This window comes from Cariama cristata, unplaced genomic scaffold (assembly GCF_000690535.1).
Source record: "Cariama cristata isolate BGI_N322 unplaced genomic scaffold, ASM69053v1 scaffold1659, whole genome shotgun sequence".
Lineage (NCBI taxonomy): Eukaryota > Metazoa > Chordata > Aves > Cariamiformes > Cariamidae > Cariama > Cariama cristata.
In genome coordinates, this window is record NW_009633840.1 from 981 (window position 1) to 23,282 (window position 22,302).

Below are 22,302 nucleotides of genomic sequence, written 5' to 3' on the forward strand. Positions count from 1 at the left end.
TATTGCTGAGCGTGGCCTTACATGGTACGGAATATCTCTGTGGTCAGTTTGGGTCAGCTGTCCCAGCAGTGTCCCCTCCCTGCCTCTTGTCAGAGTCACAGGCCAACTGCAAAATTGGTTTTCATGGTTGATGGATTCATTCCGAGCTTTTCATCTTCTGGTGTGACTCTTTCTCCTTATGATTATCTGGTCCATGCAGCAATACTATTAATACGGAACACGAGTCTCCAAAGTTAATCCTTATTGCTTAAAATTGTATGAAGTGTCCTGAGTGCAAGTGAACAGCGTCTCATTTCCCGCACAGCCCTCACGTTCTGCAGCGATGGAGAAGGCTTTGTGGGCTCCGAGGGACGGCACTGCAGCACGTGGGCACGTGTCGTTTGCTGGCCTGCTTGTCGCCGAGATTGCTGAGGCTTATACTTGGAATCATAAAATCATAGAATAGTTTGGGTTGGAAGGGACCTTTACAAGTCATCTAGTCCAACCCCCTGCAAAATGCTCAAGTAATGTGCAAAAAGGAACCTTAATCTGAATAAAAATCAAGTCCGTGGTCATCTTAGGTAAAAAAATCATTAATGAGTTTGGGTTCATGCTTTATTTGGTTCTTATTTGCTTTCCAGTGCCTTGCACCCATCAGCTTCTTAGACATCTGACCTGGTTCAGCTTCTCAAGGAGATACAGAATACTACTAAGAAGAAAGAAAAGAAAAAAGGTGGCCCCTTGTAGAATAAAGTCAGTAGACAAGTAAAGAAATGGTCCTGAAGCATTCAAAGACTGCACTGGTAGCTCTTGCTCTTGACCTGTCACAGCCAATAAAGCCAACCAGTAACCGCAGGTTTCTGTTTGGAAGGCAGCTGGTGAAGGCTGGTTGAACATGGAAAGGGAACAATGCAGGGTGCGTTGCATCCAGGCCTGCTCAGAACTGAAAACAGGATGGTCCTGGGTGTTTCTGATGAAGTTTAGGCAGGAGAGCTCCTGATCCTGGTGCATAGGCTGCAAAAAGGTGGGGTAAATAACTTTTATTTTCCCTCCCCTTCTGGGAAATACCTGAGACCCGTCAGCAGCCTGTGTTACGGAGTTCCTCACCTAGGCTGGATGAACTGTTCTGGAGATCCTGTGCTTCCCCACCCATGTGGAGCAAACCCTTCATCCCTGCAGCAAAACTTACAGGAAAAGCTTTGGAAGGGAAGAAAGAGCGGAAGGATTTTGCTTATTCTGTTGCATGTATTCCAGCGTAGGTCCTTCTCTCCCTTGGAGCAGCAGCAGAGAGCGCTGCCAGCTGCAGTCAAGAGGACAAATACGAGACGTCGTTCACCACTCCATTAGCATTCTCCAGTTTGGAGACGTTATGGTCCAGACTTGTCCCATTTAAGTACAGATGCCTCACTGAGGTGGAAGCTCCCGCAGTAATCAGAGTGAGGGAGCGGGCACAACTGTAAAGGGAGCTGGGAAAAGGCTCAAATCCCGTTTTGATGAATGTCAAGTTGCAGAAGGAGAATTTGCATTTCACAGTGAGTAGCTCCACAGTCTGTGCAGTTTGTGCCAGCTGTTCCCTTTGTAGTAAAAAGCATCCAAAAAAACTACAAAGCTCACCCAGATTCTTCTCATTTTCAGTGACTTTTCTTCTTTTCTTTTGCGATCTTGTTGAATACAACAGGACAGACTTTGCCTGTGTTGTGCCTCATTTTGTCTTGTCCCCACAAAATACTGGTCAGGTGTCTGTGTGTGAAGTGGTTGGGTCGAATTGGTCTCCCTGGTGCTCCTTTGTGAGAGAGGGAACGTCCTAAGGACAGACATCACGCTTCAGAATAACGACCACTCGACTGTCTTTGAAGAACAAATCAACAAATTCCAGACAGTTTTCTATTTGGAGAAGGAGTTTGGCACTCAGGACGTCAGCAGGTGTGAGGTGTAGCCAAAATTCATCATGTTTCTGGCATTCCTTCAGGCTGTAGGAATAAGTTGTAGTTCTCTAAGTGAGTGTAACAGATTTCTTACAAAGTTTTGGGAGCTGGAGCAGGGAACCCAGAGACCTCTCCTGACTTTCCCTGATAAATGGCTTCGTTAGATGCCATCAGCCTCCGCCTTTAAATTTTTTTTTTGTTTTTTGCTTCCACTAGTAATTATGCAAGAAACATCTTGGAAACTGAGAAAAACCTCTCTATTTCCAGACACAGCTGTCTGCCTGTTGTCTATAACGTGAGCCAGAGTGATAATCAGTTAGTCTGCAGGACCATCTGGCCACTTCCAGTATTCCAGTATCCTGAGCATCTTCTTGACCGTACGAATGCATTCAGTTTTTTCCCCCAAAGGTTAAGCCGTGGGACACACTGGGGCAGTCAAAAGACGCGGAGACCACACAAGATGTAGCAAATCTACAGCACAGTTTGTCCTGTACCTCCAGTCGGCATGGGATAAAGTGCTTCCTGGCTGCTGGTACCCAAAGAGATTGGGTGTGATTTGTTGAATCACAGAATCACAGAATGGTTTGGGTTGGAAGGGACCTTTAAAGACCATCTAGTTCCAACCCCCTGCCTATGACCAGGTACATCTTCCACTCGATCAGGTTGCTCAGAGCCCCGTCCAACCTGCCCGTGAATGTTTCCAGGGATGGGACATCGACCACCTCTCTGAGCAACCTGTGCCAGTGCCTCACCACCCTCATCATAAAAAGTTCCTTCCTTAAGCCTAGTCTGAATCTACCCTCTTTTAGTTCAAAACCATTACCCCTTGTCCTGTTGCTACAGACCCTCCTTAAAAAATCTGTCCCCATGTTTCTTATAAGCCCCCTTGAAGTATTGAAGGGCCGCAATAAGGCGTCCCCAGAGCCTTCTCTTCTCCAGACTGAACAACCCCAACTCTCTCAGCCTGTCCTCACAGCAGAGGTGCTCCAGCCCTGGGATCATCTCCGTGGCCACCGCTGGACTCGCTCCAACAGGTCCATGTCCTTCTGGTGCTGAGGACCCCAGAGCTGAAGGCAGTGCAGAACCAACACTGCTTTCAGCAGTAGATTTTTACTCCGTAAGGTGAATAGACACTTTCTGCAATGTGTGCATCAGGTGAAGAGATGCTTCTTCCTGCTCAGTGTCCTCCGTTGGGCTTGAGCCTTTGTGGCTGCGGTGTCGTGTGTGCTGCTGCTCATCCCTGTACGCCAATCACTGGGCCTGTGAGACGGTTGATAAAACACCTCTCTTGAATTCCTGGGGTCTAATTCTGGAGGCTTTTTTTCCGTTTCACTGAAAGAGGGGCAAGTGTCTCTGTGCTTGGTCACGTCTTTACATCAAAAACTAACAAGGATTGAAGCCGTTGTATCACACGTTATCTAAAGCCAGACCAGAGCATCCCTTAACTCTGGGCCAGCCTTATGTTGGTGGCAGCTACAATTGAACATTTCCATTGAAAACTTGGCTTCCATGGGTTAAATTTCCTACAGTCAGTGTTTAACCCGACGGAAAATGTTCTTGCAAAGAGAGAGGGTTTGGCTGTTTACAGAGACTGACAGGTCTGCCTCTGCTCCCAGCACCAGGAACGTGCCGGGTGCAGGATTTGGGAACGAGGTTTGTGAAGCTGATGTTTTGTGGACTGGGAAAATTTTGGACAAGATGAATAAATTCTTTGTGCTGCAAATCAAAAGAAAAAAAAAGATTAGGCTGAAGGGGAGATGTCAGGGGAGTAATCAGTCCTGTTGTTGAGGCGGCTCTAGTTCTCATTTCATCGTCAAGTTTCAAAAATCAAAGATGTATTTATTTTTTTGAACGCTGATGGTGCAGCTTTGGCTAAGAAAATTGAGTCACTGCTGAAGGGGATGTGCTGAGCCTGAATTTTCAGATGTCTAATAATCTAAATATTAGATAAATATCTAAATATGTAAATATTAGATATGTTTAAATTGGGCAATATGTTAAACTAGTCACAGAGATAATTTCATATATTCTGTATATTCAAAGGCCTATATTGGTTAGTCTGGAAAGATTTCAGTGATAGGATTATTTTTTCTTGTGCTGTGGGGCTATGGCTATATGTGGGAGACGCGGTGTGTTCTTTTCCTTAAAATATATTGTAGATTTATATCCAGCATAAAATCCTAGCACAATTTTTGGATACATGTCTTTCTCTTTACAGAAAGCTTTCTTGTGGCCCGGGACTTGGGCTTCCATGTCTGATAGCATTCTACCTAGATTAGCAATTTTAAAGCTTTTAATGTCTCAGAGATGTTAACTCTACAGAACAGTCCAGCATATTTTTTTTGTGATTGTGTGTGGGCTTAAAAGTTTTTACAGAAGATCAGAGACTGTGAAAATGTTGCAGTCTGCTTTGAAAGAATTTCTCTGGGGGAGTAAACTCCGTTTTTGGCAATATCCTGATTTCACAAATCTTTATCAGAAATATTTCTCCGTGGATCATGTTCAACTAGTGCCCCAAATCCAAGAGGAGCAAAACCCTTTGATCCTGAATTCAAATTCATAGGAAAACATCGCCTGCTTTGATGATGTTGTGAAGGGATGACAGATTTCTCCTCCCTTAGAAAAGCAGAGGGTGGACTCGGGTCCATCCAGTCGAGCTTCCCCACGCTGATGGTGGTCGCCGGAGGACGGCTGGGTCGAGCGAATACCGATACTTCCCCGTCTGCTTTAGTGACCACCAGCAGTTTTGCAGTCGGGCATTTCTGAGCCAGAAGTGGTTTACTGTTTTACCAACCAGAGACCAATTGCGCTGAATGCCGGAGGGATACAGCAAGGCGAAATCTGTACCCCGAGGAGTCCACAGACTAACTGAAATCTGGATTTAGGAGCTGTTTAGGGAGCGCTAGAAGGCCTGGGAGACTGCAAATGGAAAATAAATGACCAGGAAGGCATGATAAAATTGGCATTAACACAATAAAACCGCTACCTAGTGTTTGCAATTGTCAAATACAGGCTTATAAAAGGTAAAAGCAAGAGATGTGAGACTGATGAGCTGTGTTTCACAGCTGCTTGCTCTCGGCTCAGCTGTAACCCTTCTGCTGGGGCACATTGAACGGCCAGATTCAACGTGGAAAGGGTCACCCAGGCGATGCCAGCCCCGTCCTTCGCTCGGAAACCTTCCTCCTTCCTGGTGAACCAGCCTTGCCCGTCTGTAAGAGCCGCTCCAACGGCACGATGGAGTGCTTGGTGCAAGGGAGGGAAGGAAAGCCCAGCGAGAGGGATGAGCAGGCTCGTGCTGTACCCCAATGATACCTTTGCTGCCTTGTTCCCCATGAGCCGGCTGCTTCCCCTCCCTGCACCACCAGTTTGGGACTGTCAGGTTTCTGGGGGTGTCGAAGCGATGCTGGTGATGCGGGATGGGATGCTCTCACGCCGTGTGTTGCTGCTCTGTCTGTCTCCATACCTTCTGTCGTTGTTTCAGCTCTCACCAAGAACCTATGTAGCGCTGAGGACTGAGTTTCTTTGCGTGGAGGAGATTCTTTAACAGCTCCAGTTCCACGTTATATAGGAGGCTATTTAACAAAATCCTCTGTTTTCTCTTTCCAGCCCGTAACTTCTGCGCTCCCCTGCTTGAAGCCGTTGCTTTAGATGAGGAGGACCACTGGCCCCAGGCGCTTTGGGCAGCGTTAGTTGAGGCTTGCATGCCCTCATCCAGCTAGAAACATCTCTCTTCTTCATCCTACCTCCTTTTTAGCAGAAATGCCTCTTAAGTGTAATTAAAATCTTTCTCCTCTTTTTTCCACCACATGTCAACAGAACACTCCCCTCCTCTCTGGATTTTGGGGAAGAAGGACGGTTGCCTTAGCTTTATGCCTTGGCCAACAAGCTTAATACTGTGTTGGGTTGAACATATCCAAAGGACACAAGCTTCTTGCATGCAAATTTTTTCTCTGATCTTTTCTCTCGCCCTCCATCCCTCCACCCTTCAAAAATGTGCTTCCTTGTCCCTGTGCAAGACTCACTGTGTTGTTGAAAGGTGGTGGAGTCTGTGTGGCGTGTGTTTTTTAAGGAAAAAAATTAAAAAATCAAATAGGATTTGTGCTTTTAAAGAAACCAAACTAGAAATCGAGAGAATATTCTCCCCCCTTGGTTCATAAGTACCAGAATGGCTTGTGCCAGGATGCTTGAAGTTGTGTTTAAGCCTGTGGTCAAAATTAAATCTCTGCTGAGCTGGCTAACAGAGGACCAAATGCTGCAACGTGATTTCCTAGGGGAGCGTAAATGGAGCGAGAACAATATTAAATGGCGTTTTCCTACTTTGCGAAACTTTAAGAAATGTAAATCTCGACAGAGAGAGGTAGATACCAGGATTCACTCTAGTTGGTACATACCTGAAATCTTGGTGTCGCGCTCTGTCGGACTTGCGTGATTTGGAGTTACACTTGCTTATGGGGGATATTTTAGAGTTGCGCTTACCTATATCTGTAAGTGCATGTTTCACACTGATCTTCTGCTGTCTTTTAGGTGCCTGGAGCCCAGGACCTGGTGGACTTCTCACCGGTGTACCGATGCCTGCACATATACTCTGTCTTGGTGAGTAACACTCTGTTGCCCGTGAGAGTGGTGCTGAGACTGGGCTGTGCTTTAAAGACGACGATGGGGTGCTGCTCCTTCCGTCGATGCTGCTGGAAGGAGGAGGTTGCAAAACATTTATTAATGCTCAGCTGGCTAGGAATTGTGTTACCTGAAGTAGAAAATAGGCCGGTGGTGGATGGATTTGGGTAAAAACCGCACAGTTACTTCATGCAGGCCACAGAAATATAGGGATATTTTCTCCAACTATTGCAGACCCTGGGTTTATATTAGATGTATTTCTTGGTCATATAGTATTCCTCCAAGAATTCTTCTTTGACCACAGTAGCTTCGTTATTCAGTGGAAGTGGAGGAGTTGCGGGGGGGAAATTGGTTTTAAATGTATTGTTTTGCTGCACTTAGGAGAACTTTGCCGCTCTTCAAACATTGTTTGACAGGAGCAGATTTGCTGCTGTCCCACCAAATCCACCATCTGACTGTATCACTCCCAGTTTCCCGATAGGCTTTGCATGCACTGAAAAACGCGGCCAAACTGAAACTGTTCTGTGGTGGTGTTTGGTTATTGGCTTAAATGTGTTACTCTGAGCAGCGTCACGTTCTTGAGAACTTTTCACGAGAGCTCCCGTCTCTGTGGATGCAGGCTGCTGGATGAGCTGCATTTTCTCCCAGGCGTTATAAGTACACAAGGCATTGATTTTTTTTTTTAAATTTATTTATTTATAACGAGGGCAGGTAAGATGCCCTTTGTAGCTTACCCTTCACCTTTTAATTTCTGAGATGCCTCCAGCAGCGTAGGAGCCTTGCATCTGCAGACCCAAAGAACCTGCGTTGCTTGCGTCCATTCTTCAAGGTCCTTTGGAGAGAGGGAGCTTTCGGAGGGCTCTTCTCCTGCGGTTGAGCAATCTGAAGCCCAGGCAGCAGATGAAAGGAGCACTCTGTTTGCAGCTTTCCTCCCTTTCCACGGCGGAGCCAGGCTTGAGAGAGAATTGTTTTTAAGGCACTTCTAAAGCCAGTTTCTCCAGCAATACATACAAATGAATTTGCGAAAGGAAAAGAATTGTCATAAAAAACACTTATATAAAATCTTTTTCTGCCCTCATCTGTTAATAATTATGTAATTTGGCTACATTGCCGTGATATTTTATTGGAATGAAAAAGTTAACCTACCCAAAATGTGTTACTCTGTTTATCTTGGACAAAAACCTCCTCCTCAAACCCAGCGTTGGGAGCCCGGTTGAGGGAGTGTGCTAATTGAAGATTACAACTGGTCTGAGATGCTTTGTGGATTTCAAAGTGTCACTTTATTTGGAGAAACTTCAGTGAAGAGTGTGTATAATGAAAACAGGATTAGGAATCCTATTTGTGTAGCTTAGGTGCATTTGTTTAATGCAAGGGTATTTATTTAATTGTGTATTTATATGTAAAGCTGTTAGGAAAAGGATGAAGAGCTTTCGCTGGTGGATATAACAGTTTTGCACGTTTGAAATGGTCTCGTTTCTACTTCGGGGCGTTGTTGTTGTCTTGTTGCTTTACTTTTTAATCTGAAATAGCAACTGGTCCCCTGAAGCGCATTAGGGAAATGCTGCTGCTGGAGGACAGGTTTCATGGCCAGCGCTCTGTGGTGGATCTGGGTGGGATTGTCTTCTGCTGGAGGTGGGAATAGGGCGGTGGGCTTGGTGACGGTGAGGTTAAACCTGGTGCAGGGGTTTCATGCCAGTGGGTTGGAGTCCTCTGTCCCCATCGGAGCTGAGATCATTCAGTCCTCCTCCCCCTACTCCTTCTCTATTTCAGCCCAAAGCCCTAGTAATGAGAAAAAAAAATACACAGCAGAGCTCTAAAGAAGGTGTGTTGGTGAGACAGGAGCGAGAGAAAAAGGTACCCAACCGTAGTAAAGGCTCCTGAAAAGAAAATTGCCCTTTTTCTGACCTGTGATTGAATCCTACCCTGGCTTTCTAGGCCCAGCTTGGGTTGAACAATGTCAGAGATCCAGCAAGCGTCGAGGGAAACGGCCACATCAGTGTCAGGCGGAAGGATCATAATGTAATAGTTACCAAAAAATCCTAATATTTGTCATTTACAATAGCGTTATCTAAACGCTTGGCCTGCAGTTAAAAAGGCCCACGTTGAATAAACATTGAGATATTTATTATTTTTAGTGAAATCGACCTTCCAGTCACCTCGGTTTTATGGCTGTGCTGCTTATAAATTCCCAAAGGATTATTTGAAAAATCCTACTCATATCTGCCAGCCTTATCAGCAGGGCAGAAGTTCACATATTGTAACGGGAGGTCAGCCTGCGGTCATGGTCTTACAGAGGGGGCCAGGCACCTGTAAATCCTTCCTTCAGCAACCAAGGCGAAGTACAATATCAAACAGGCAAGGAGACTTTTCCAGGAAACGCTGAACTTTCTCAGGAAGGGCAGAGGAGGGGGAAAGAAAGTGAAGGAAGGTCAGGCGGGGGTTAATTGAGAGTTGGACCTTGGCGTGGTGGCGGCTCCGGGGAAGGACGGGCTCTGGTGGGATGCTTTATGGGACTATTCATCGGCGATTCCTTTTCTTGTGAGAAACGGGCCGGCTCTGACGGTGTCTTGAGGAAGAACTGGGCGTAGGGGAGGCTTTGAATATCTGCAGATATCGAACAAAACATCGCAAGAGCGTATTTGTGTGTTATGCTTGGAGTTGTACGCGCGGATAACCCTTCTTTGCTCAAATAACCCTTGGATTTCATAATTTGAGTTTATGTCCCTAAGCGGTGCCTAGAACAGCAAGCCCTGGCCGTGCCTGTGGTTTCTGCATGCAGCAAATATACTCCGAATTGCATGAAAAAAGGCTTTTCAGATGACAGGTTTGGCTTCAAGTTGGTACGAACCGGTAACCGCTAAACAACCCCGGTGTCTCAGCGGGAATCCTGGTAATATTAGGCAAAAGTGCACTTGTCATTTTCCTGGGACAATTAGAAAAAAGATTAGCTGGACCCATGGATACGGTGGTTCTGCAGAGGCCAGGAGCATGATGTAAAAGGGGGAAGGTGGGGAGCCGGCGGCAGAGCCAGGACACGCGAGTCTCGGGGCCCGTCCTGGTCTCCTCGGTCACTTGGCCAAAACCCGTGTCTGGTTTTAGCTGATGGTAAACACCAAACCCCGCTTCGTTTCTGTTCAGCAGCGATGTGCTATTTAAGGACATTCATCTGCGGCGTGGTTAGGCTGCTAGGCTGTTGGTATCGGCTCTGTCTTTTCCTTGAGTTAGTAGAGAAGTTTGTTGAAGATGGTAATGTTATTGTATAAAGAAGAAACGAGAATATTTCAAGTGAAGTGATTTTGCCATTGACGGTTTTATCTTTTATGTTGTCTTTGACCAAAGTCTATGTAATGCTCGGGTTGCTTTGATCGATATCCAAAATAAATTAGGAAAGGTGAGGTTTGGGCCAGATGGTTTATCTGCTGGAGCATCTGAACAGCTGTTGGGTGCCTTGTATTTCCAGGCCAAGACATAGAATTGCTTTGCTTTACATAACATAAAATGAAAAGCAGTTTTTGTTTCATGTTTCCCGTAAGCTGTAGCAAGGCTGAAAGCACAGAGTGAAGGAAGAGCAGAAAGGATTTTTTTTTTAAAAAAAAGAAAACCAACCAAACCCCAAAAAAGTCAGAGTGGTTTGCACAGGGGGTGCTCCCGAGAAGTTGTCTCAAAGGCAGCTGACGGTGATTTCAGTCACTTAAGCTCCTGCTTCAGCCAGTGCTGTTGCTTGTTAGTACTCATTTAGGGTTTGCCTTAGCTAGGTGGGTTTTTTTAGCTTTATGCTAATTGGTTACCAATTACTTTGAGGTTCTTCACATGTTCATGAAGACACTGGTATTGACACTCCCAGCTCTTTGATCCGAGCTACAAAGGGGTCATTTTAGGGTAAAGAACAAGTGTCCAAAAAAAAAAAAAAAGAGAAAAAGAGCAGATTCTGATGTAAATACAGGCTTAAAACTGTAGCTGCCTCCTAGTTGATGAAGTATTTCTGGAGAATCCCAGAGCTGGATAATTTAGATAAATAGCACTTGACAGGTATTTACTATAAATTTGTCGTATCTCGCCACTGACATTTTTATCTGCTGGATTGCTCCTGCCCCAAACCTCTCTAACCCTAAAGCTGCTTTGATGCACAAAATACATTAGGAAAGGTAAAAAATGTAAAACGAATAATAAACCACCCCCACTTCACTAAAAATAGTCAATGTAGAAATGTCTTTAAATTCTTGTAGTAAAATGCAAGCATTGTGTATAGACTGTATCCACTTGGTACATTTTTGCTTGCCTATTTTGGTGAAGAATATCATGGTTTATATCTCTTAGCTGTGCGGAGCCAGCACGGCCTTGGGAGGAGAATCGAGGGTTTATTTTTGCTTATCACTGAAATTGCTACGTTTTGATCACAGAAGTTGCGCGGGGATTCATCGGCTCAGGGACGCAAGGCGAACGGTTCGGCTGAGGATGGGAAACACCACTTTGTATCTCCCAAGCCGAGCAGATTTCATTTGAAGTGGGTGATGCCGCAAATCCGGCGGAGGATTGTTAGTCTCCTCCTAGCCCTCCACTTAAATATTTTTTTTTTCTTATTCCTCTTAGAATTGTGCTAGCGATCGTGCTGCCTGCATTAATCCTCCCTTTTCTGCCTTTGTGGGCTCCTAAATTGGCGGGCTGGTTGCCATCTGCTTGCCCGTGGTGGCTGTGACGCAGCCGGTCGTTCCTGCCCCCTCCCCACCTCTCCGGGGGGAGACTCCAGCATCCCCACCAAAATGTTTGTTCTTTGCTAACGGGGGCAAAACAATTGAAGTTCTTCTTTCAAGGGATGAGAAAGCCTCTTATAGGAACCACAATTCAAATAATAAGAGCTACCCAACCCTCTCTTTCATATGAAAACGTCTCTTTTTTCTCTTTGTAACACTAGTTGTTTCTTTTATATGATACAGAAACACAAATCCTACCATGGAAAGTCTGTGGTTTACTTCTATTTTTGAGATCAGGGTTGTAAAGTTTTCCCTCGGTGTCCTTGGGAACTTTAAAACTTTTTTTTTTCATTTTTTTTTTTTTTTTTCTGGGAGGGGGTGCGGTGGGGGAGCAGCGGAAAAAATTTCCTTCTCGAAGTCTCTGGTAACTCCTTGTTCATCTCAGACACTTTGCAGATTGTCCCATCGTTGTGTCCTGGCATATCTCACCGTCTGCTGACTTGGCTGACCCACTGGTGCCTGGTGGAGTTAGATAGCTATAAACACAGCCCTGAGATCATAGGGAAAGGCTGAGGGTGAGACACTTTGTGCACTGGATTGATAAGGACACAGGAAAAGCCATTAGAGTGAACTGGTGTCAGTGACCTGTGATAACCATGCCGTACTACGTGCTAATGGACCCTGGGTAGTGTGTCTGTCTGTAGTGGCAATAGATTTAACTTTTGTAATTGTCATATTGCTCTTTTAACCCGGTGACCTTATTACCCATGAGAAAACCACTTGGCTTCGATCAAAGAAGCAGCAAAGAAATCAGTGTTCATTCTAAGCTGGCTAGATATGATCACAGGCAGCCTTGATTCTTAAAATATTCAGCTTGGAAAACAGACATGTTAGGGGGGAGGAAAAAAAAAAATCGGAGAAAAAAAAAAAAAGGCAGGTTTACTACAATAGCCCGGATGCAGGCTTCTTGTCAGCCGAGGTTAGGAACAGCAGCCGTGCTTTCCCAGGGCTTTGCAAAGCTCTGCACAGCCCCTTACTCACCGAATATATCCTGATATTTTACATTTAATACTGGTTTCATCCTGATTCACTCAATCCCATTCCACTCTTGGTGGCTAACTCCGGGGAAATACATTGCATCTGTTCCATATTTCATGGATGGGACCTCGGGAGGTCTCTGGTCCAACCTCCTGCTAAGCAGGGCCAGCTCTGAGATCGGACCAGGTTGCTCAGAGCTTTATCCCATCTAGTCTTGAAAACCTCCAAGGACCAAGACTCTAGAACCTCTCAGGGCAACTTGTTCAGCTCCATGCCCTCACTGAAGGTACTGAAGGTGGTTGGTAGGTCCCACTGAAGCAGTCACTCCTCCATAGTGAACAAGCTCCCTTAACCTTCCCCTGTGGGGCAAGTGCTCCAGCCCCAACCACCTTGGTGGCCTCCAGTGAACTTGCTTCGGTTTCTCGGTGTCTTTCCTGTATTTGGGAGGCCCAAAACTGGATGCAGGGTATAGATACGGTCTTAAGGAGTGCTGCGTAGAGGGGGATAATCGCTTCCCTCAATCTCCTGGCTTTGCTCCTGTTAATACAGCCCAGGAGGCTGTTGGCTGCCGCTGCTGCCAGGGCAGACGGCTGGCCCGTGTTCAGCTCCCTGTCTGCCAAGGCTCTTGGTCCTTATCCACGGAGCTGCTCCCCCGGCAGTCAGTCCCCGGTCTGTGTTGTTGCAAGAGGTTCTTCCTTCCCAGGTGCAGGACTTGGCGTTTCTCCTTACTTATTTTCATCAGGTTCCTGTCAGCCCGTTCCTCCAGCGTGTTGAGACCCTCTGGATGGTGGCCCTGCTCTGGAGTGTATTGACTTTTCCTCCCAGTTTGGTGTCATCTCCAAAGCCTATGGGAGCATGCTCTGCTCCCTCCACCAAGTCACTGATAAAGATGTTAAGCAGGACAGGTCCCACAACAGACCCTGTCGTGGTTCCTCACTTGTTACCAGCTCCCATGGAGGGTACAACTCATTAATTGCAACCTTCTGAACCTGACCACCCCGCTAATTGTTTACCCATCCAGCTGATCACTCATCCAGACTGAGATATCCGAATTTAGGTACAGGAATATTGTGGAAAAGCATGTCAAAAGCCTTGCTAAAGTCAATGACACCCACTGCTTTCCCTTCATCCATAAATCCCGTCATGCCATCGTAGAAGGCAATCAGATCGTCGGCATAACTTCCCCTTGTTAAATATGTGCTGGTTGTCCCCAGTCCCCTTCTCCTCCATGTTCCTGGAAGTGTGTCCCAGGAGGACTCAGCTCATGACTTCCCCAGGGACTGAAGCGAGGCTGAGGGTGCTGTAGTTCCTCAGATCATCTTGTCAGCCTTTATTGCAACATTTACCTTTTTCCACTTGTTGGGAGCATGTCTTTTTTTACAATATTTTAACTACTATGGGATCTTTGGTTCTAGGGAGCTCTAAGATCAGGACTGATTTTGTTAGGAGGTGTTCACCTTGAAGGATGCAGGATACAGGTCAGCTGAAGGACCCTAAAGACCAACACCACAATTTGTATTGTGTAAGTGTGGGAAGGCTCTTCCCAAGATATACTGTGTTTCCAGGCGTTGGGGCTCAGGAGGGTCCCAGGAATGTTTGGAAAATGCCTCAGCTACGCTGGAGAACTTTGTGGTGGTGTTCAGAAGTGATGATATCTCAAAAATAACAAGCGATAGAGACGGAAGTGCACTGATTTGCAAAGAATTTCCCTGAAGAGCATTGAGTTTTCTAAAGTAAAACTGAGTTTAACAGAAAGGGAACTCTTTCCTCATCCTCTGGTTATAGACTCGTAATAATTTAGGCTGGAAGAGACTCATGGAGGACTTTGGTCCAACCCTCCACTCAGGGCTAAATTTGAAGTTATATCAGGGATCTCAGAGCGACATCCAGTTGAGTTTTGAGGATCTCCAAGGATGGAGACTGCCCAGCCTCTCTGTGGGTCCCTCTTCCAGCGTTTGACCACCCTTACTGTATTTTTTTTTTGTGTGTTAATTTTAATTTATCTTTCTGCATTTTATCTCTTGCCTCTCCTTTTGCTGTGTATTTCCAAGGGGAGCCTGGCTCTGTCTACCCTGTAAATTCTGTATTAGATATGCTTCCTCACCCTTCTTCTTCCTCACCTTTCCTCATGTGTTTTGTGCTCCAGCTGCCTCAATTACTTTGCTGGCTACTGCTGGCCTTGCTTCAATGCGTAGTGCACCAGTATCTCTACAGCTGCTCTTTTGCATAACACTTTTAAAGCCTTTTTCATTGCGGCTGGATCACAAGTGACGCTCTTCCACTGGGCTGATGGTGATATTCGGTATTTAGGACTTATTTTTGCTCCTAAAAAATAAGTAAATGGCCCTCTCAGTGCCAGTTGATAGTGACAGGTGAAAGATATTGCAAGATATCACCTGATCCAAATTTGATCTTGGTGAATCAGTTCCAGTTTTTCTTGATTGTCCCCAAAACCGGAGGGAGAGCAGAGTCCCAGGAACCCCTCTTAGAAGTGAAGAGTCTCGCCTGCGGGCTGCCTTGGTGGCATCGCCTCCAGGCACTCCACGTGTGGAAATCACTGAAAAGCCAAAGTAGTAAGGTACCCATGGAAGCAAAGTTGTGAGGATTTATTGTCCCTCTCTTACCTTGTGCTGTCGAGTGTTGTAGCCACCCTGGGCTTCCGACTGGATCTCAACAGAGGACGTGGAAGATGGGGACTGCTAGAAAAAGAGGCATTAGGAAGATCCTTCTGCACGAGGGCTGTTGAGCTATGCATGTTAGTGAAGCTGTGTATGTTGTTGCATAAATTAACCCCAGGGGAATTATCATGTGCTGACCAGAAACTTCCCCCCCCCCTTCCTTCTTTTTTTAAAGAGGAGAGTGTGTTTGTGAGGGAGGAGGGGGCTGTGAAATAATCAGCCACCATGTTTTATGCATCTCAGAAAATGGCTTGGTGCACAGCTGCGGTTGCTGTTTTCCTGCTCTGTATGTTGTTTCTCATCTTAAAGGCCTATATGCGCTGGATCTGGGAAATGATTGCCATCCTGTTTTCAATAAAACCCTTTTTTTATGAAGGGTCTTGAGTTGGCTGGACATTAATTCTCAATCTGTTTACAAATATTTGCGCAGGAAAGGGTGAGCAATGTTCAGGACGGGCTTATGACGCATATACCTCCTATTTCAGTCCTTTGTTCAGGAAAATGTGGAAACAAGGCAGTTGTACAATGAACAAACGCTGCCTTCGCATTCCAAGAGCGCGGCTTGGGAGCGGCGGTCTAGCAGGGGGAAGATGAGAAGCACGCAGACCGCCATCCCAACACAAAAAAGTTGCTTCAGCTCGGAGATCAACAGGCAGCTTGGGTCGTATTTTATGAAGGGTGATGGAAAAACTCGATTCAAGGGGTTGATAATTGCTGTATACAAAAGCAGGGATATGTGCAACATGTTCAGAAGGTGAGCGTTGCCCTCAAAGAGGTTTTTCTTGGCTCTGCTCTCCTGAATCCCTCGGAATGAGAGGTTTGGCTTCCGAGAAAGGTGTCTCATCTCTTTTATCATTTGAAGCTGGTACCTGGAGGTCTGGGTGACTTATGATCTTCCAGTTTCTCCCCTTTGCGGAGACTTAATCATCTGCTCACAGACACTGAGCAACCCACAAGAGTTGTTAGGAGAGCAGGGATTTGTCTCTTGCCTTTAAATCTTCTCTCCTGGCTTTACTACCTCCACCTTGTCTTGTCCCAGCGGTGGTTGTACAGTGTTGAAATGCCTTGGAATCCTCCAGGGTAAAAAAACTTGTTAGGGATAACACAGTCTAAAAAGTTGTGCCTGTTCCTTCTTGTAATTGTTTCAAATATTAACCAAAGGACATGCATGGAAGTATATATAGCAAACTCTTTATTGTAGTAACAGCTTGGGTATGCCACAGAGCATGTTTTGTACAGCTGCTGCTGGGTAGGAAGCCTTGTGATATTTTTGTATATAGACCCTCTAACTAAAGTGCTGCACATTGACTTGTACGGGTGCCCACACATATGTACGTTACTCCTCTATAGGGAAGCTACTGTTGTATCCCCATCTTCACAGCATGACAGATAGAGGTTGGAGGGGACCTCTGGAGATTGCCTTGTCCAACTCCCCGCAGAAGCAGGGTCTGCTCAGGACCACATCAGGTTGGGATGGGATCTCCGCAGCTGCTCTGCACAGCCTGTTCCAGTGTTTGATCCCCCTCCCGTTAAAATTTGTTTTCCTATGTTCAATGGAAATTTGTGTCTTTCAGTTTGTCCTGTCACCGGGCACCACTGAGAAAGAGTCTGGCTCTGCTGCCTTTACTTCCCCCATCGGGTGCTTGTACACGCTGAGAAGGTCCCGCTGAGCCTTCTCTTCTCCTGGCTGAGCAGTCCCAGGTCTCTCGCTGTATGTCAGATGCTCCCAACTCTTCATATCTTTGTGGCTTTTTTTGTCATGGGCATTTTCAGGGAGTGGAGGAATCAAAAGCAGATTTCACCCAACGGAGCTCCGTGGGTGATGGGTATGAGGAAGGAGAACTCTTGTTCTCCTCGAATGAGCTGAGTGCTGGTGTGTGTGCTTACATCTCTGTGTAACACAGCTGTTTCACTGCCTGGTCACTTTGGCTTCTTGACTTAACTGTTTTCTCTAAACCCGTCATTATTACATACCTGTTGGTTTAGGTGGGCAGAGAGGAGAGCTGGTCAAACTAGAGGTCAGACTGGTCTGCTTCTGGGTGGGAGTAGACTGTACAGCATCCCATGTGCCTCTTTGAATTCAGTTTATATGGATCATTGCCTTAAAAAGAGGCAAAAAAATAGTTGTCAAACCTGGAAACGGGGTGCTAGGACATCACTTCTTTCCCGATACGGAGCATGTAGCTAATACTGGATGTGCTGCTTCTCAGCAGCGCTTGGAACAGGAGGTCTGCTTATTACTTTACCTTGGTTTTATTTCTCTGTGCTCCCTGACCATTCCCCCATGTTCTGCGATGGAAGAACAAAAAACCCGAATATGCAAATGTAATTTTCCCACCCAAACATTTTACAGCAGAGTCTTAGGAGAAAGCTGCGTTTTTCTGCTGGAATGGAGTGCGCAGGACGGGTGCTTTCCTGCTTCTTCCCAAGTGCTTGCTGGGATTCAGGGAGAGGGAGAATGAAGAGCTTTGAACTCAAATTGTCTAGCGGTACAGTACTGTCTCCTCACGAAAATATCCCGTTTGGGGACGTTCTTTCCCCGTGTGTGTCTGCAGTTAATGCAAACCCTGTCTGTTGGTGATTATTAGCTCTCTGGTAGGAGACGTACAGCTTAAACCACACAATATTAAAAAAATGGGTGAGATTTGTTGCAGATTACATTCTTCTGACTACATTTTTGCCTCCTATCCTTCCACCTTCCCTTGGCTCCTTTACTTCCCCCTGGACCTGTCCTTCATCTTCTTCAAGGACTCATTCTGCGCTCTTCTTAAGCGGAGATCTGTTTTTTTTTTCCTGAATTGATGGGAGCCCTGACAAGAGCTGATTAGCTGTTGGGGATGCATCCTTCCTTGTAAAGCTTGTGACCGATTTCCACCGCTTCCTTCCTTCCTCGAGACCAGAGAGCGAGTTTGCTTTTACGAGCAGACCGTTGCCTCCCGGAGGTTTTATGCATGGTGGCCTCACATGGAAAACTCTGTGGGCTTGTCCTGAATATATGTTTTTTTTTTTCTTTTTTCTCCCTGGTAGCTCATTCATTATAAAGTTTTAATGAATTTTAAATGTATTATGAAAAGAGCACGTGGTTAGAAACCATCTCTGCTCATTTTTACTCTGGGTGTAAAGTGTTGGGTAGTGCTTTTCTTTGCGGAGAGGGTGGGTTGAAAGCAAGCGGAGGAGAAAGGCACGTCCCCGTGCGCTTAACCTTGCGGGTCACCTGGAACGGGAGACAATCGCCAAAAATGCAACCTGAAAATGTTTAGCCGCTGCTGTTTATAATGAGGAAATATCTGTCTACATCATCGCTTTGTAACTTTTCAAAAGTATGACTTAAAAAGGGAGGGGGGGTTGGAGAGGGAACTGTGCTGTTGTATTTTCCAGAATGAGAAACACAGGCTACTTGTTCAGTCAATTCAGTTTAGGTCAAATGTAGTTATGAAAAACAGATGATTGCTGGTGATCAAGCTGTACTTTGACAAATATCCCATTGTTTGAGCGTGCAGTGATTTCTTCGGAGCGTTACCTGGTGCGGGGCTTGGCGATTGCCTTCCTCCAGCTCGGAGCCTGTCAGCCGACACGGGGCTGGGTGCTCCGAACCCAAGGGCTTGGCTCTGTAGGAGGAGGGATTGCGCAGGAAGAAAGGCTCAGTGCAAAACGCCTAAAGTTTCCACTCTAGCTATTAAAATATGAGCTCGCTTGGGGCTCTCAGAAATACTTGAAAGGATGCTTTCTGTGCACGCGCTGTATCCTGCGCTGCAGAGTAGAGGTTTATTTGGGGGATGATGCTGATACGCTCCTTAATATTAGTGTATCTTAGCCCTGTGTTGCTTTGAATTATTTTATATTCTTTCGTGGTTTCCCCTAGAAGATCATCCCCTACCAATTCTATCTGTGGGGTAAAGAACCTGTTATTCACGTTGCAGAGAGGGGGCTAGTTGAAGTCGAGATAAATGTCCCTGTGCGAGTCTGACCCGTTGAAAGACTGAGCTTGCTGACGCTTGCTGGGTCTCGGGCTCTTCTGCTTCGCAGCTGAGTGGTGATGCTTTGGTTGAATTGCTCTGCACGGTGACCATACTTAGTCTGAAGTGTCAAAATGTCACATATTTCAGGTGTATTTTTGAATTTCTAAGGTTGAAAAGCACCGTGGACAGATGTATGCTCTATGACTCTGGTTTTGTGATGTGATCTGGTGATGTGAAGGTTGTAAAGCACCGAGGGAACATTTAGTACTTTTTAGAATCTTTCTTCTGAAATCAGTATCCCTTTGCTTGGGAATCTGTCGGCTTCTGGGATGTGAGGGACTAATTCTGGGTAACTTCAACTTGGATGACTCAGGGGACGAGCTTTTCTTTTTGTGCCTTGTGGCATGTTGCACCATCTGAAAGATTCAGTCTTACAAAAAAAAAAACCAAACCCCGAAACTCGTTGCCCTTGCCTCAAGTTGGTTTATAGCCCAGCATGGACCAGCTTGTGTCCATGGGGGTATTGGGGAGAAGATTGGGTTGATCAGTGTGTGAGCAGGTGGATCAGACACCTGGGACGTGTATGTAGATGGCTGGGAAGTCTAAAAGCAGAACGAGGTTGATTTTAAAAAGCCTTTTTGTGGTAGGAGAAGGTCTCTTAGGTATCTGTCCTTGGAGCAGTTACAGGAAATATTCCATTAGACGCCGGGAAGACCAGTGTATTTGTGTAGGGTCCTGGTCATTGGCATAACTTTTAGAAACGTACACTGTTACTTGATGTATTTTTGTCATCTGAAAACAAAATCAAAGCTATTTAGAAGTACGGAGAACCGATTTGTGTTTGACGTCTTATCGGTGTCGCGGGTCTTCGAGGTATGAACATGCGTTGAATCTTCTATTGCACTGCTACCACTCAGAAGATAAACTTTTGACTGTTAATCGCAGGAGAAGATTAGACTTCCCAACAAATCTTAATTTGTGCATGTTACTTTCTACTCCTTTGGACCAGCATTAACTGTGAGGAACTGTGAAAGCTCGAGCTGTCATCTCAGAAAAGTTTAATGTCCTTCTCGCCTTTTACGGCTCCATGTGCTCTGCGCTTCACTTCATTTGTCAGGCACAGCAACTCCAGATTTGGAGTACTTCTTCCTTCTAGCTATTAAAAAGCAAAATTTTTAAGATCAGAAAAGACCCCCAAGGGAAATATTTTGAAGTATTTGAGTCTTTCTTTATGTTCCTTCTGGATGAACATATCTCTTTTTAATATCGAGAATTGATTTGATAAATACAAAACCCCTGTTTTAAAAGGTTGGCCATGTGTTCGGTGTTTATACAAGCAAAGCAACTCTCTTTATACTAGGATGATGTGATGTTAAATTGCATGTTGGAGCAGGGCAGCAGTCTTTTGCTCGGTCTAGTTTAAGGAAAAGCTGTGGTAGCCAGTCCTGGCTAAGCAGAACAACAAAACAAATGATGCTTGGGTAACAGAGACTGAAAACCTTGCACTCCCTTGCTCTTGGTAAATGAACCCAGCAGCTCTAAACCGATGACTGAGCAGTAGCAAATACACTAAATTTTTCTACTGCTATTAAACGGAAAAGAAAACACATTTCTGGTTAACATTTAAACCTATTAAAATGTGATTGAAGTGGAATTCGCATCCTGGATTACTTGGAAGATTTACTGTGGCTACTTCTCTGTCACATTAGGAGAAGTTGCTTCACCCTGAAAATCCCCACGTTTCGCTAAAATCCCCGTATTTCGCTCGCGCAGCTTTATACCTGCTTGCAGACGCTTCCCTCCCAGCTGGGATGCCTTCGCCTGCACCGTGCAGGAGCTCAGCCTGGGTAGCGAGTGACTCGACTGAGCAAACAGTAAATAAGAGCAGAATTGTGTAGGGCTGGAATTGATGTAGTCCACTGGTAAGTACGTTTCAGGATTTTTAGGTAAAATTGGATCCTGGTGGACTCTGGTCAGCAGAGTCCTCCTGTTGCAGCCTGCTCCTTGCACGCAGAAGGGTGAGGAGCATTTCCATCTTGACCCATCCGCAGTGTTTTGGTGTGTCAAAGAGTTTTGCGTTTCCTTGGAGAGCTTCTGTCCTCGTTCCTGCCCAACAGACCGCTTTGTCTCAGGAAACCGCAGGGTCACAGAATCTGTTGCTGTATTTGAAATCTCCTGTTTCTAATTGGAGACTTTGATCAAGCCTGGGAAGAGAGGCAGGTCTTCCTCTCCCCGTCCTCTCCCTTGGCTACTGTCTTTTCTGCTTTCAAAGTGAGTGATGAACTTACACGTGAAAATGCCCTTTCTCATGGAAGGTCGTCCTTAGCTTGTGCAGAGGTTCAATTCTTAACAGGAGAATGAACTTGAAAGAGGAGATGCTGTCCCTTCTCCCCTTCCAAAGCTCCCTGAAACCTGTGATGTTTTAGGGAAAGTGAAATGGGTTGTGAAGGCAAGTTCTCAACACGAGCGTGGTTGAAACCAGGCGTGCTGCTTGTGATTTTACTTTAAAAATTACTTGGAAGAAAGAGTCCATCTGTTTTGTGCATAGAGATATTTGTTCTCTTTGTCTTCTTCAATGGACTTACTGCAGGGTTTGAGCATGGAGCATCAGTTCTTCATCTGATCCTTCTCTGCTCGCGTTTGGGAAGGGATGAGGTTTTGAGTGGGTGTAATTCCTTCCAGAACCGCATTTTGGAGCCTGACAGACCCCTGCAAAGGCTCCGCTGGCTGCACAAATAAATTTTATTGGTGGGATGGGGAGATCCATTGCACAGATAGAGCCGAGTTGTTGATGCCTTCTTTGTCCCATGGTTTTTAGGAGGAGAATTTTTTTGTGTGCTCCATCCAGCCCATCAAGCACTTTGAAGATAAGAGCACCTGAGCCCCAGTTCTCCGTAGTTAGCTGTGGCGTGGGGGAGGCTTCGGGGGTGCTGATCGCTTGTGCTGCCACAACGGCCTCTGGATTTGGAGCTTAGTTGCAGGTTTTTGGTGGCTTTTAGCTCCTCTGGGCCACACAGCCCTGACTCCACTTTGTCATGCAAGCTGGATTTTTCTAAGAGAGAATATGAAATTATAAGCTCTGTTTTCATCATCATAGAATTGTAGAATGGTTTGGGTTGGAACGACCTTAAACCTCCCCTCGTTCCAACCTCCCTGCCATGGGCAGGGACACCTCCCACCAGACCAGGTTGCTCACAGCCCCATCCAACCTGGCCTTCAACACTTCCAGGGATGGGGCAGCCACAGCTTCTCTGGGCAACCTCTGCCACTGCCTCACCACCCTCACCGGGAAGAATTTCTTCCTGATATCTCATCTCAATCTGCCCTCTTCCAGTTCCAAGCCATTGCCCCTTGTCCTGTCACTCCCTGCCCTTGTCAAAAGTCCCTCCCCACCTTTCTTGTCCGCCCCTTTAGGCAC

The 22,302-nt window shown here is 45.9% G+C and overlaps 1 protein-coding gene across 1 annotated transcript in view; it reads left to right on the forward strand.

Annotated features, from left to right (window-relative positions):
• Positions 1–6,428: 6,428 nt before the first annotated feature.
• LOC104166819 (exocyst complex component 6B) overlaps positions 6,429–22,302 on the forward strand; it is a gene marked incomplete at both ends in the record, with an annotated part of 51,486 nt that continues 35,612 nt past the window's right edge. Inside the window, one exon of the mRNA XM_009706894.1 lies at positions 6,429–6,497. Coding sequence (XP_009705196.1) covers positions 6,429–6,497 — 69 coding nt within the window. The remainder of the gene's footprint in view (positions 6,498–22,302) is intronic.